At 44.9% G+C, this 16,042-nt stretch overlaps 1 protein-coding gene across 2 annotated transcripts in view; it reads left to right on the top strand.

Annotated features, from left to right (window-relative positions):
* The window catches only part of BMPR1A (bone morphogenetic protein receptor type 1A), a 172,426-nt gene that overhangs the window by 90,122 nt on the left and 66,262 nt on the right, over positions 1 to 16,042 (top strand). For both annotated transcript variants that reach the window (XM_084635589.1, XM_084635590.1), the window contains one exon: positions 13,332 to 13,494. In XM_084635589.1, the coding sequence (XP_084491715.1) occupies positions 13,332 to 13,494 (163 nt within the window). The remainder of the gene's footprint in view (positions 1 to 13,331; positions 13,495 to 16,042) is intronic.

Here is a 16,042-nt window from a genome sequence, read left to right as displayed (position 1 = left end):
TAGATTTCAGTTTTGTTGTAGCAGATGCTTTTCAGAATCTGTGTTTCAACATACAAAAATAATCTTTAAATGAAAGTAACTTCATAAAAAATTCAGTCAGCTGTTGTTCACAGAGAAGGTCCAGAGACTCATTACAATGGGTCTGACTTCTTCTTGCAGTTCTTTGAAGGCAGAAACCAAACCTGTCAATCAAGATCGGCAGGGTGTGGCCTCTCTGAAGACCCAGTCAGCCAGTAGGAACTGGCCTGTGAAACTGTAGGAAGGTTTTCCTGACCATTATTCCTGTTCAGAGCAACAGAAGAGAAAAAATTAAAAACAACCAGAAAAGGATCCTTTTTATTCTTAGTGGTTAGATTATTAGATTCTAAGCGTTTGTCTACAATTGACCAGCATAGTTATGTCAGAATAATGATTCTACCATAGTTATACTGGTAAAACTCCCTGTGTGGATACACTATTCTGAAATAAAGATGATTTCGCCAAACCAGCTGTTTAAACTGTGTAAGCCTGAATCTTTTATAAACTATAATTTAAGACTGATGTGCTGACATAGTTTCTGCTGCTTCTTCTTTGACTATCGGGAATAAAGGGTATCCTGAAAGTTTCTTAGGCATTTTGTGTTGAGTTCCCCTCTACACAACATCTTGCCTTGTCAATTTTTTCTGTCTTGTAATCAGATCAGACACAACTGTTTAGCAGGTCTTTAGTATGGTGTCATTGATTCCATTCAAAGACATATTTGATGCTAAAGTTCCTTTGGATCAGAAATAGTTATTTCTGTGCCAGACCACTCTCTTGTTAGGTGAATCGTTCTTCCTTGCCAGAAAGTTCACATTTGCATACTTCCCAAAGCCCAGGTCTCAGAATACACATTACTAAACTGTGATATTTTTCTCTCAGTTAGGATGCATACAGCCAAGCTTTGAACTTCCCATATCTCTATAGACTGTAAAATAAATAAATGGGAAGTCATGCTGAATTACGAACTTTATGAAATCATAAATATGGAATGAAGTTGTTTTGTATGAGCTGTTACATTAAACATGCCATTTAAAAAAGTCAAATTGTTTACCAGCTATACATTGGTAAGCAACTCTTTGCAAAGAGATGTACCTTTAAAGGAGTATTTTGGAGGTCTTCTGGACCCTCCATAGTAGCTATTAAAACTGAATCTCATTTTCTTTTCTAAGCCTGATTTACAACTAATTTTTCTTCTCCACCTCCTAACTTCACCAAAATCAAACTATTCCACTTCTCATTTTGCATGCCACATTTTTCCCATAGTAAAATTTCTCTGGAAGGTTTGGGGGTGGGGGGGTGGGTTACAAATTGCTTTCGAGATACAGTCTTCCAGAATTCTCACTTCTGGGTCTTACCTAACTAGCAGAACTACCACAGCTGTTAAAGAATGTTGTCCCCTAAGGCTGCGGTAGCAGGATAGGGCAGAAGCAAGGTCCCCTATCGTGGTGTGGTACTCAGTGTCCACACAGTATAAATGCTGATCAGTCCAGTCATTTCCTTCTTGGTAGTGGAGAGTGAAAGAACCCTCTTTCATGGAGCTTCTTCATTACTCCAGCACTTCTTGTAGTAATGCCTTTACGGGAGGAAAACTGACTGCGCAACAGCTTCAACCCACTTACATGTGGCAGAACTGTGTTGATTACAGACAGATGCAGGGTGAATTTGATTTAAATCACTAGTCAGGAAGACTCTATTTAATCATGGATTTCTACATAAAAGTGCTTTCTTGTTGGTTGTTTTAACCTTAATAGGTATTCTTCACAACTCAGAGGTAGATATAGGTTTAATTTTTAGAAGGTACACGCTATACATTTTAAAGTGATTTATTTTGAAAACTTTTCAGGTTAGTTTTACTGCTGTATCAAAAAATGAATGATTGTTTGGTTATTTTATTTACCAAAGGTAATTGAAGCAGGTATTTACGAAGTCATTGGGAGGTGAACTATCTCCAATTCAACAAGTTAATCATTAATATTTGGAGGATTTTCTTGCCCTGCTGTATTAGGAGAACATCACCAGACAGACATTTAAATTGTTTTATTTAACTAAAACAACAATGTTAGGTATTCTGGATTTTTTTCTTCAACAGCATACATATAATATTTTAATAAAATAAGCATATGAATTTTTGAATTTATTTAAACATTCAAGTTTTTTAAAATCAGGTTTGTTTTTGTTAAAATTGTTTTTAACTAAAATAGTTAAATGAAATATTTTAGTTCTGTTCCGCCCCCAACAATCTTCTATTCATTGAACTTTTTGAAATTTTGCACTTTTAGAGAGCGGTAAGGGATTGACTCTGTGTACACAAATTTGCAGAGGGACTATAGGGTTGAAGTTTATTATTTCTCACCTCTATATATTTATTTATTTTAAAACATTGTTGCTGTTAACAAGCATGTTATCTCTGGAGACACAAATCCACAGTCTGAGAACTGCAAAACTAAGCATCTCTGATGATCTCTTCTAAACTGAGCACTGAGTCCCATTGGGTAGTGTGACAAAGTTCCTCCTCTGCCTCGGTGGGTCCTGCACTTATTGGCAGATTTGCTTGCCTCAGGCAGCCCTCCGTTTGGCCACTCTTGCTAGTGGCTCAAATCTGCTGTCCACTCAGCTAATCTCATCACTGGCCAGCATGGGGGAAAAGGAGAACAATCCCAGCAGTCTCTGTGTCCCACCCTCTGGTGTTTCTCACAGACCAGGTCAACTCCTCCTGTGTCCAGTCAGGAGTTGGGGGGATGGAAGGGGAACCCGGGCCCACCCTCTATACCAAGTTCCAGCCCAGGGCCCTGTGGATAGCAGCTGTCCACAATGTTCCCTATATCAGCTGCGTGACACCTACAACTCCCTGGGCTACTTCCCCATTGCCTTCCCCCCAGCACCTTCTTTATCCTCACTGCAGGATCTTCCTCCTGAAGCCTGGTCACGCTTGAACTCTTCACTCCTCCAGCAGCACGCCTTCTCACTCCCTGCTCCTGGTGCGCCCCCCTACTAACTGATGGGAGATCCTCTTTAAACCAGGTGTCCTGATTAGCCTGCCTGCCATAATTGAATCTAGAAAGTTCTTAATTGGCTCCAGGTGTCTTGATTAGCTTGCCTGTCTTAATTGGTTCTGGCAGGTTCCTGATAGCTCTAGGGCAGCCCCTGCTCTGGTCACTCAGGGAACAGAAAACTGTTCATCCAGTGGCCAATATATTTGCCTTCTACCAGATTCCTGTATCCCACTGGTCTGGGTCTGTCACAGTAGATAGAAAGATTAACCTAAATAATCTATACAGAAGCCCCTGGAACCCCATAAAATTGGGTCCCTAATCCATGAACTATTGGAACTCATTAACAAAACTTTTCTTAAACATTACATGAATATATTGTCTCATACTATGGAATCAGAATTCATAATCCATATTCCATGATGAGAAATCTTTTGAGCTATAATGTATCTTAATTAACACTGTCTTTATGTAGGTTTTTTCCTCAAAAAGCATTTTATAAAAAAAAAATGGATTTAAATAAAAAATCCAATTTTTTTAAAATCATTGATTTTTATCCACCCAGGTTTTCAAATGATACCTCACAAGGCATAACTTGTACAAAATTTATCATATGATACAATGTGTGACAACAGGATTTGGTGGTGATGGGGACTTCAACTACACAGACATCTTTTGGGAAAATAATACAGCAGGGCACAGATTATCCAACAAGTTCTTGGAATGCATTGGTGCATTTTTTTTAATTTCAGAAGGTGGGGAAGGCAACTGAGGAGAGGCTCTTCTAATTTGATTTTGACAAATAGGGAGGAACTGGTTGAGAATTTGAAAATGGAAGGCAGCTTAGATGAAAGTGATCATGAAATGATAAGAGTTCATGATTGTAAGGAATGGTAGGATGGACAACTGCACAATAAAGGCAATGGATTTCAAGAAGGCAGACTTTAGCAAACTCAGGGAGTTGGTAGGTAAGATCCCCTGGGGAGCAAGTCTACGGTGACAAAAAGGTTCAAGAGAGTTGGCAGTTTTTCAAAGAGACATTATTAAGTGCACAAGAGCAAACTATTTCAGTGCATAGGGAAGGTAGGAAGTATGGCAAGAGAGCACACTGGCTTAACCAGTAGATCTTCAATGATCTGAAACTCAAAAAGGAGTCCTACAAAAAGTGGAAACTATATTCATCCTTTGTAATTTGACCTAAACAACCACAAACATGTAGGGACAAAATTAGAAAGGCCAAGGCACAAAACAAGATTAAACTAGCGAGAGAGATAAAAGGCAACAAGAAAACATTCTGCAGATACATTAGAAGCATAAGGAAGACCAAGAACAGGGTAAGCCTGTTACTGAACGAGAGAGGGAAAGACAATAACAGAAATGTGGAAATGGCAGAAATGCTAAATGACTTTATTTCAGTTCTTACCAAATAGTTTAGTAGCGATTGGATGTCTAACATAGTGAACACCAGTGAAAATGAAGTAGTATCTGAGGCTCAAATAGGTAAAGAACAAGTTAAAAATTACTTAGATAAGATAGATGTCTTTAAGTCACCAGGGCCAGATTAAATACATCCTAGAATACTCAAGGAGCTGAGTGAGGAGATATTTGAGCCATTAGTGATTATTTTTGAGAAGTCATGGAAGATGGGAGAGCTTCCAGAGGACTGGAACAGAGCAAATATAGTGCCAGTCTGTAAGAAGGGGAATAAGGACAACCTGGGAAATTAGAAACCAGTCAGCTTAACTTCAGTACCCGGGAAGATAATGGAGCAAATTATCAAGTTATCAGTTTGTAAACATCTGGAAGATAAGGTGATAAGTAAGAGTCAGCATGGATTTGTCAAGAACAAATTGTGTCAAACCAACTTAATAGCTTTCTTTGGCAGAGTAACAAACCTTGTGGATGGGGGGAAGTGGTAGATGTGGTATATCTTGACTGTAGTAATGCTTTTTATGCTGTCTCATATGACCTCATAAACAAACTAGGGAAATAAAACCTAGATGGAGCAGTCAAGCTGGAAGGGCAGATCGAGTGGGGTCCCACAGGGATTGGGCCTGGGTCTGGTTCCGTTCAAGAACTTCATCAATGATTTAGATAATGTCATAAAGAGTACTCTGATAAAGTTTGTGGACAATACCAAGCTGGAAGAGGTTGCAAGTGTGTTGGAGGATAGGATTAAAATTCAAAATGATCTGGAGAAATGGTCTGAAGTAAATAGGAGGCAGATTAATAAGGACAAATGCAAAGCACTCCAGTTAGGAAGGAACTATCAGTTGCACATATACAAAATGGGAAATGACTGCCTAGGAAGCAATATTGCGGAAAGGAATCTGGAGGTTTTAGTGGATCACAAGTTAAAGTATGAGTCAACAGTATAACACTGTTGCAAGAAAAAGTGAACATCATTCTGGGATGTATTAGCAGGATTGTTGTAAGCAAGACATGAGAAGTAATTTTTCTCCTCTGCTCCATTCTGAGAAGGCCTCAACTGGAGTACTGTGGACAAATTGAAGAAGTCTAGAGGAGAGCAACAAAAATGATTAAAGGTCTAGAAAACATGACTTATGAGGAAAGATTGAAAAAATTACGTTTGTTTAGTCTGGAGAAGAGAAGACGAGGTGAGGGGGCGGAGGAGAGCATAACAGTTTTCAAGGACATAAAAGATTGTTTCAAGGAGGAGCAAGAAAAATTATTGTTGTTAACCTCTGAGGATAAGACAAGAAGCAGTGGGCTTAAATTGTAGCAAGGAAGGTTCTTCTTTGAGTGCTTGTTCACGTCCATTCCACATTAGGTGTGTGCACGCCGCATGCACGACTCGTGTCTGTTGCGTGAGGGACGGGCATCAAACTGAACGGTGTAGGATTTGCAAGGCGTTTAAGCCAAGAACAAGGAAAGAAAGAGACTTTCGTTTAAAGCAGCTGTTGATGGAGGCCGCATTGCAGCCACCGGGCTCGGAGTGCCCAACCCCGGCTCAGGCTTCCTCGGTGCATAGTGCCCCGGAGCCGTTGAGAGACCCAGCACCGGCTAAGCACCGTAAACTGTCGGCCACAGAGCGCCAGACTAGGCCCTGGCACCGATTGTTCTCCCCGGTGCGGCCCCCGGCGCAGCCAAAAGGAAGGCGCAGTTGTTCCCCGCACAGGGGGCCAGTGCCTCCCAAGACCCTGAGCGCCGATAAGAGTGGGAAGGCCGCAGTACTGGCTCTGATACCGGCAGTCCCAGCAGCACAAGTGCCACCGAGCATCAGTGCGGACGATGGGCTCGAGGGCATAACGGATCAGCCCTCCATGCCTGGCACCTTTGAGGCTGCAAAGGGCCTCATCGAGCTGTCAGCAGCGAGCCCCCTCTCTTTTGGGGAGAACCCTCCAGCACCCATGCCTCGGGTGCTGTTGAGGGGTAAGCCAGCAATGGTGTGCCACTCGAGGACACCGTTCCGGCACCGCTTCCGAAGTTGGTCCCGGTCGAGCTCCGACTCCGCGGACTCACAGTTGCCAGTGGCCCAGAAGGAGGTCATGGCACCGGGAGTGGGTCGGCGTGAGGAAGCACTGGAAAGGGCACACTGCTCTCCGGCACCACCCAGAGACCAGCACCGGGCGTCGTCGAGATGGCCTTCACCAGAGGACTCCCACAGACGGTCCTGGTCCAGGGAACGCCAACACCGGTCCAGATCCCAGTCCCGGGGATACCGGTACTGCTCCTGCTCCCGCTCAGCCAGGAGCCGCTCATTCTCCCGCCAGTGCAGATCGTTGGCACCGCCGTGGCCTTTGCAATTGGCATCACTGCAGTCCGGCGCCAACTCCAGCCGCTATAGCTACCCGCACCAGGCCCCGGACAGCAGGGACCCTCAGGTAGGCTGGAAACCACAATGGGGGCTGCCAGGCTTTTGGCCCTTCTGGACCCCCTGGGCCTATCAGGAGTGCCAAGGGGCCCCGTCCAGGGCAAGTTACTTGGTGCAGCAGTCCCGGTCCCCACACCGATGCCAGACGATGCCAGAGGCTACAGTATCCAGGCCTCCAGCATCCCCCCAGGATAAACCAGAGAGACTGGCACCGAGTCCGGTTCTGTCCCATGGACTCCCTGCCCGGCCCAAGCCGGGGGCCCCTTCCACAGGATAAGGGGAGCAGGAGGACCAACCAGAGGGGGTCGAGCAGCAGCTAACCCCTTAGTCATCCCCGGATGAGGCAGTGGCGGGTACAGAGGTGTCCAGCCCTCCACCGATAGACCATAGAGCCCACCAGGAGTTGTTGCGCAGGGTTGCCCAGAACTTGGGGTTGCAGGCCGAGGAGACGATTGAGCAGGAGGACTCCATGGTGGACATTTTGAGCCCCGAAGGTCCATCCAGAATAGCATTCCCGCTCATTAAGACCATTCAGTCCAACTATAAGACCATATGGCAGACCTGGCCTCCAGCGCTCCAATGGCCAAAGGAGTGAAGCGTAAATATTTTGCCCCATCTAAGGGCTATGTGTTCCTGTTCTGCCACCCGAGTCCATGCTCCCTAGTGGTCTCAGCGGTAAACGAAAGAGAGTGTCATGGACAGCAGGCCACAGCCCCTAAGGCTAAGGAGGTGAAATGCCTGGACCTTTTTGGCAGAAAGGTGTACTCATCCGGGGGGCCTTCAGTTGAGGATTGCGAACCATCAGGCCACCCTCAACAGGCACAATTTCAGCTCCTGGTCGGCAGTGGGGAAGTTTAAGGACAACCTCCCTCAAGGCTCCCAACAGCAGTTCACAGCCCTGATGGACAAGGGCAAGACAGTAGCCAAGACCTCTCTCCGGGCCTCCCTGGATTCGGCAGACATGGCGGCTAGAACAGTCACGTTAGGGGTGGTCATGAGGCGCTCGGTGTGGCTCCAGGAGTCAGGCCTGCCGCCCAAGGTCCAGAATACACTCCAAGACCTCCCCTTCAAAGGGTCCGGGCTCTTCTCGGACCAGACAGACACAAGGCTGCACAGCCTCAAGGACTCATGAGCTATGCTTAAGTCGCTGGGTATGCACACCCCGGCGACCCAGAGGAAGCCCTTTAAGCTGCAGCCTCCCCCTCAACGCCAGTACCAGCCTCTCCATAGCCTTACTGAAGGCGAGGCAGGGATAACAGGCGATGGCTCAACAATAACAGTAACAGTAATGCGCTGGGCCAGAACCAAGGCCAGCACAAACCCCAGCTGGGCACTAAGCCACAGTTTTGAAGGTGTGATCGAAGACTGCGTACCAGACCAGACACTGGATCTGTCCCTTTGTTTCCTGAACCGCCTGTCCCGTTTCTCCCATGCGTGGTCCACCATTACGTAAGACCGTTGGGTCTTACGCACGGTGCCGAGGAATTTGGAGTGTGGGAGGGGGCTCCAGGCTGAGCCTGGGGCGGGGGTTGGGGTGCAAGCTCTGGGAGGGAGTTTGGGTGTAGGAGGGGGCTCCGCGATGGGGCAGGGAGTTGGGGTGCAGAGAGGGATCGGGGTTCAGGAGGAGGTATGGGGTACTGGCTCTGGGAGAGAGCTCAGGGCTTGGACAGGGGGTTGGTGTGTAGGAGAGGGTTTTGGGTGCAGGAGGGGATACGAGGTGATTGCTCGGGGAGGCTCAGGGCTGGGGCAGTGGGTTGGGCGATGCATACCTCAGGCGGCAGCACAGCAGGGTAAGGCAGGCTCCCTGCCTGCCCCAGCCCGTGCCACTCCGGGAAGCTGCCGACACATCCCTGTGGCTCCTGGGGTGGGGGGGGGGCAGGTGTGGCTCTGAGCGCTGCCCCTCCCTGCAGGTACTGCTGCCACAGCTCCCATTGGCTGCAATTCCCTGTTCCCGGCCAATGTGAACTGTGGGGGTGGTGCCTACAGGCAGGAAAAGTGCGCAGAGACCTCCCACCCTTTCCTCCCATATGCAGAGACATGCCAGCCACTTCTGGAAGTGGCACGGGGTGACGGCAGGCAGGGAGCATGCCTTAGCCCCCCTGTCCCGTCGGACTTTTAGCGGACGGAGACTGCAATAGACTGCCAGAGGCTCGGTGATCGACTGACTGATCATGATCTACCAGTTGGTGACCCACTGCCCTCAGTGTTTCAAGGCCTAGCAGATCACAGGATAGTGCACTGAAAAAGTCAGGTATCACTTAGTATTCAGCAACAAACTCTTTTTTAGTTCTGTAAGACTAAAAGGAGGAGTTACGTAGTCTGTTCTCTAAATTGATCAGAGCTATGTAGTGCCTCTTAAGTACTTTGTTTCCACATTCATTATATCAGCAGCAATCTGGTACTGAAATTACATTTCAGATTTGTTGAGAAGGGAACTACAGCAGAGATAAATAGAAGGGAAAGAGATTGGAGGCGTCAGTGCTGAATAAATTCAGGATACTTGCCACATAAATCATGGGATGTGGTGTACACTTAAGTCTAACATGCTGCATAGCACACTGAGCCTTGAGCATAGCAATCATTTATGTTTACATGCACCTTTCTTAGAAATATTTCAGATAAAAATATGACTAACATAAGAACATTGGTGAGACTAGTTGAATATTAATATTATTATAATGTAAAACATGGGAAGTTTTGCTGTAACTTTTTGCCATTGTTTTCGGGGTATTTTTTTGTATTTGTAACGTCTGAACTAGACACATTTTCTTTAATTATTTGAAAGGAAATAGTTGCAGCTGGAAAATACACTCAGTATGCTGTACTAATCTGGTGGTGAAGTCTGCAAGTCTATGTGATGAGAGAAATGAGATCAAGTTTCACAGCCACATCTGAGATGAAATACTTGTGAAAAGTGTAAGGGCTAATCTAACACACCTTTTTAAGAGGATGAAATATAATGTTAGAACAATGTCCTTATTACTATAAAGTTAGTTCTTGGTGGATTTGACAACCCTATCAATCTGTGAAATAGGCCATTTTAGCTGACTTTTGTGTTTGACTGACATTTGAAGACAAAATAAATGTGCACGGTATAGTAAAAGCCATACTGCTTTTTGAGAAGACATATTTCTGTCCACTGAGTTGTAACTGGATTTTTCTAAAAATGCCATTATGACATTCCAAGATGCACTCCAGACCAGTGAGGGGGTGTGTCGCTCTTGCCCTGCAACTTTGCTTTGCTGCTGTAACTGCTAACTTGGACCCCTCACAAACAGCCAGGCAGCATGTGGGTCACACCCTGAATGTCTGTGTATAGTTGCAGCGTGCCAGCACACTCCCGTCATATTCTGGTTTCCACCAACCCTGGTTACCACTTGCAGGATGACCCCCACACACTTCCAAAAGGAATTAAAATCAGAAATGGTTACAAGAGAAATACAGAAAAAATGTTTCCTAGTACTGAAACTTAAACTAGAATTGGTTCAAGATGAAGTCCTTTAACACATGTTCCCAGTAACATTGCTGACCAAATTCTCAGGCCAGGATCTGCTCCCAAAGTCCAAAGGCTGTGAGCATGTGAGCCATGGACATTAGTAGAGGGTGAGAGATTCATAGATTATAAAGCCAGACGGCACCACTGTGATCATCTAGTCTTCTCTCCTGTATAACACACAGTACTGGATTTACCATGGTGCCATAGCGCCAGGCCCAAACTCAGAAGGGGACCCATAACACTCACTTCCTCCCCTCTCTCAGTGCTGCAGAAACGGAGCCTCAGAGCAGCAGGGATCCAGCGTGGGAGCTGAGAACCCACGGGGCCCTGGGAACTGTAGTGCCTTGGCCAGTTCCCTGCCTATAGTGCTGGCCTTGGAGCAGGGAAGGAACTAAATTTCCCAACATTCCCTTCAACAGGAAAGGGAGCGGGAGGGAGTGGGGAAGCTGAGACCCTATGCACCGCAGCTTGCTGTGAATGGAGAGCTGGCTGCTAGAAGGGCGGGGGGAACAAGTATACCGAAGGAGTAGAAGGCTTTGGCCCAGATATCACCCTCAGAAGACTTTCCCAGACTGGATTAGGGATACTGGTGTGACCTCACCTGGCAGTCCCCAAAGAAGGAACTGGGTGGACTAAATGGACAGTGCACCTCTCTATCTGAAGCCTAGCAAGGGAGGTATGTGGATCCCTCCAGAAGTTAAAATGAAAAGTAAGGGAGGGGAGGCTTTGCTAGAGGACCTGGGCAGCTTCAGATACAGTACAGGAGGATTTCCACTTCCAAGCCATGAAAGTAGAAATTGGCTTTTCCTTTCCAGATTTATCTAATATTCAGAAAGGGAATCTAGCTCCAGCCTTCCAGATTTGAACACCCTCAAAATTCAGGAGTGCTCAAGCTCAGTTTGGGCAGCTGTTACTTCATTTCTCCCTTATCAAATATGCTGATGCACTGTAATTTGCTGTAGAAACAGTAGAATAAAATTAAGCAACAAATGCTGGGGGCTTCCCAGTGCTAACGAGGACTGGAATTGCTATTTTCAACAGCCATTACCAGTTTTTGTTTTTTTTTGTTTTGTTTGTTTAAAAGGAAGACAGTAATATTGCATCGGCAAATTCCCCATAGAAACGAAGAGTGGAACAAAAGAATAATAAAGGCACCTCAACTTTTCCTCATTTATGTAGGACAGTCTTATAGTATGGATCCAGATATCCTCTAATCACATAAACTGAAAATTGTTCCACTTTACTGCAGTTCTGTAACCATGCGGGAACCAGTCCTGTCTGCATTCTGTGCACATCCAAAATTTCTTACTGAATTCAGAAGTGCCTTGCTTTTGTGACCATACTACCTGATATTTTCAGCCCTTGTAAGCAAAGTAGGTTTACATTTAGTAATTGGGCAGGAGGCTTCTCAGAAAAGGTTAGGTGCTGTAGGAGGTGTTGCTTATTCACTAGGTAATGTGAGACCTTCCTGTTACAATAGTAAACCAGGGCAGCATAGAATGCACTTTGCTTCTAGAATGAGGTCCTTTTGCTTCTATACACAGCCCATTAAAGACAATGAAAAGACTCCCACTCACTTCAAGAGGCTTTGGACAGAACTGGTTATACACAGGGTAACTCCACTGTCTTCACAGGGTCCTGGTCCTACGCGGGGGGCGGGCGGGTGGGCGGCATGTGAGCTTGTGGCAGAGCTGTTGCTCAATGATGGGAACCTCCTGGCGCCCCAGCCTTCAAAATCATGCAGGCTGCACTTTCTGCATGACTGTGCTAGCTGAGGGGTGCATGGGAATTGGTGGCGTCTGCTGCAGGTGATGGGCATCTCAGGTACTTAAAGCCGTGGCCTAGAGGAGGGAAGTGCATAACTGCAGAGTCTGCAGCTGCCTAGAGCCAGCGCTGAGGATTTAGAGTTCCTAGTGCCACAGTTGCAAGGTTCAAGCATGCTCAGCCTTGGAATTGCCACCCCTCCCTTGCTAGCAGCTGCAGCTAGCTAAGGCTGGCCTCTGGCAATTGGCCACATGGCTATAGCCAGAGAAGCTGCAGGTGGCTCTGTGACTACTGGGGGGCTATTAAGCTAGAGCAGATAAAGAAACTGGAGTTAATCTCAAGAAACAGAGGTCACCAGTAGGAAAGGAATGTCAAGGGGAGCAAGGAAAGAGGAAGCAGGTTAGGCTTGCAGTGGGAGGATAGCCCCAGCTGGTTGGGGAGCATGTCCAAAGTAGAAAGGAAGCAAGTATGGGGAGAGGTAGTGGTGATCAGGGAGCAGAGGGAGAAAGGCTGGTGTCTTCAGATTCCCAAGAGCTAAGTCCTCATTTGGGGAAATGGTGTTTGCAAGTGGCTTGCTCAAATGGCAGGATGGGTGCTGAGGGAGGGATTTGTCAGAACTGATCAGGTATCTGCTGGCTTTGGAACTTTGAGCTGAGACTAGGGCCACATACGGTGACTGGTGACATAGGGTGGTAATGGAGACATGGCTATAGAAGGTCTGAATGAGGAAGGAGATAAATCTGTGGGGAGTTTCCCTGATCACTATGAAAGTTCTGCTCACTGTGGACACTGGTATACCCATATGGGTGTACAGCTCAATGAGAAAAACTGGGGGCTGAGGGAGCTGCGTATGGCAATGCATATAGTCATGTAGAGGTGTGGGATCAAAATGAAAAATGTCTCTGAGATTCAGTACCGGGTATACACACCAGACCCACACTCGGAGCCCACAATGACCACATAGGGGCCCAGAAATACGTTTGCGGAAGGGGTTGGAATGGGGGCAGGGAAGGGGAGGGAAGAGGCGGGGTAGGAGCGGGGCCTCTTGGAAGGGGTGGAGTGGGGGCGGGGCCAGGACAGTGGGTCCAGGGTGGTCAGTGGTGCAGCCCTCGGGCCAAGGTACTAGTCCTCATGTGGCCCTCGTGGTCATTTGAGTTTGAGACCCTTGATCTAGTTGCAAAAGAAGAGCATATATGGAAAAAAATCTTTTTATGTTTTTACACAGGGCAAAATCTAGACAGCATGCTCCATGGCACGGGAATGAAGACAAATCCTGACCAGAAGAAACAGGCAAATGGGATAACATTGGCTCCAGAGGACACCTTACCTTTTCTACAGTGCTACTGTTCAGGACATTGTCCGGATGACGCTATTAATAACACATGCATGTAAGTAGTTTGCACAAGATGTAGAAGTTTGGCAAAGTTTGGTTATCTCTCTCTAATACTACTGTTAGGGTTTGTCAAGCTATTTGATTAGATTTATTTGTTTCTATAGAATCTTTTCGCTAAAAGGATACAACACTGCTCTCAGGATAGTGTGTGCGTGTGTGATTTTTCCCACCACAGAAATGGAACCATTTTGGGAGTGATAACAAGCAGTCCTTTTGTCCCAACAACACTGTCTTTAGGGCAAAATTATAAAAAACTTATCCAATTGAAGCTACAGTAGGTAATACATGGTCAAAATGTAAATCTCTCTATAATGTTTCATGTGAATTTTCTTGTATATTGATACAACTAGTGCTCAGAATGTCATATTACCCCCTGTTATATAATCACTAAATTCAAGTTTTTTCATATTACTTATGCATCAGTAGCAGTGATAAGGATAGATTGGAAAGAGAAAATCCCAAGGAGAGCTGCTGAATCAAAGGTTTAGAAGAGTTTGTGAGGAAGAACAGAGATAGCCTTTTAACTTCAATAGGTTTAAGTTCCATTAAGATAGTTTTTTGCATTAATTACACATCTGGTGAACTGAAGAAAATGTTTTAGTAAACAGAATATAAAGTACAAATATTGAATGTTAATGTTGGGTAATAATGGCTGTGATTCTTGTCGAATAAAGTGATGTTGGAAGATCTCAGGCTGCAGTTCCTTTTTTCAGGTCCGCTTGGCCTTTATGCTGAACAGCATCAGCCCTAATTTGCGCTACTGGCATGACAATGAAGGAAGTGGCTGTAACAGAGGTGTTGCTCCTCTCCTGATTTTACCCTTGCCCTACAACCCAACCATGTTCCTTCCATCCACTAACCCAATCATGTAACCTAACCATGTTCCTTCCATCCACAACCCAACCATATTCCATCCATCCATTTCCCCAAAGTGGAGGTGCTGAATGGGGAGTCTGGCACAAAGTGACAGAGCTGCTTTCTCCAGCTTTCTGCTAGTGTAGAGCTCCTGTTAGAGGGAGAATTCTCCACTAGCTATTTCCAGCCAGCTTAAGGTCACTTTGCTCTGCTTATACACACGGCATAATCGCCTAGAGAATCAGCCCAGTGCTCCCCCCAGCTATTAAAATATATCTCAAATTACACTGAAGAAGCCTGGTGGTGACAGGCCACAAGAGCAAAGCTTAAGTAGTTGTTCATGTCACCAGAGCCCCAAGATGGAATTGTAGCTTACTCAGGTTTTTGTGGTGGTTTTGAGTAATAATTTTAAAATTGTTTGCAGTTTCCCATCTTTCTTTTCTTCTCCTTTATTTCAGTCTTCCTTACGCCATCTATGTTTCTTCTCCTTAACACCCTCTCCCCGACCAACAGAGACATTCAAGGTCCTTCTCTCACTCCCTTTTCCCCTGATACTTGGAATTTTGTAATCATTTTGCATTACACTTCAGAGATATATAACAATGTATATTTTTCTAATATTACTTTTTATACAGTTTGTCCCTTCATTTTGACACAGATATTAAAATGTGCATATACCCATTTTTATAAATGTATCACAGGCTTCCCATATTTTAGAAAGTCACCATATACTAAGAATCCAGCCAGGAATATTGTGGTCAAGAGAATCTAGATAATCTTTACTCTTCCACAGCCTTTCTTTGTCCCATTGAGCAAGTCATCTAGCTTCTCTGAGACTCACTGTCCTTACTGCTAAAATTGAAAGAATAATCCTCATCTGTATCGTATAGGAATTGTGATGTTAAAATCATTGTTTGTAAAATGCTTTGAGGACCTTGCGCAGAAGCTGCAAAGTATTATTAATCATCACTGTGTTATTAAATGTATTAAGATATAAATAGTAGGGGAAATGTCCTTACAGCTACAGCCTCTTGTATGTGAAACAATTTATCTAGATTTCTGAGGGAATTTCATATCTTTAGAACAAATGATATACAACTTTCAGGTTTATAACTTTTAAATGTAGAAGATACTAAACTAGAGGTAAGGATTATGATTTTGGTTTTAAATTCCTTTATACTATCAGAAATTTTGTTGCTTTTTATCGCCCTCTGGTGGTGGTTTTTAATATCCTTATAGCATTTTTCCTTCATTGGTCTATAACCAGTGCATATGGAACTATTACCGTATATTATTGCTACTACTGGAAAATTAACAGCATTTATGCATTCTGTTTGAGCAGTATGTTTATGGTAAAATACTCAAAAATATACAGTTTCTACCTTCTATCTCCATTGTGCACATGGAAGTCTATAAAAAGGTATTTTTGTTAAAGCATAAACTATTGAGATCCAAAGCTATTAATGCAGTAGATAAACTTAAATTGCAAGTGGTTTTTAAAAGTTAACAGTTTTTTTTTTTTCCTGCCTGTAGAGACCTGTGTTGAGGGAGTTATATTCCCTGTACTGCTTAAAAGCCAGGTCACATAGCAGTGCTATGCATAGAGCTCCCATTTACAGGTTATGTTAGTGATTTTTATCAGCTTCTCCATGGACAGATAACGCTGAATTTGGGTCTTTGTAGGTAAA

This window comes from Lepidochelys olivacea (genome assembly GCF_965140295.1).
Source record: "Lepidochelys olivacea isolate rLepOli2 genome assembly, chromosome: 7".
Taxonomy (NCBI): Eukaryota; Metazoa; Chordata; order Testudines; family Cheloniidae; genus Lepidochelys; species Lepidochelys olivacea.
Note: the sequence above shows the minus strand (reverse complement) of the source record. Positions and strands in the feature narration are given on the sequence as shown.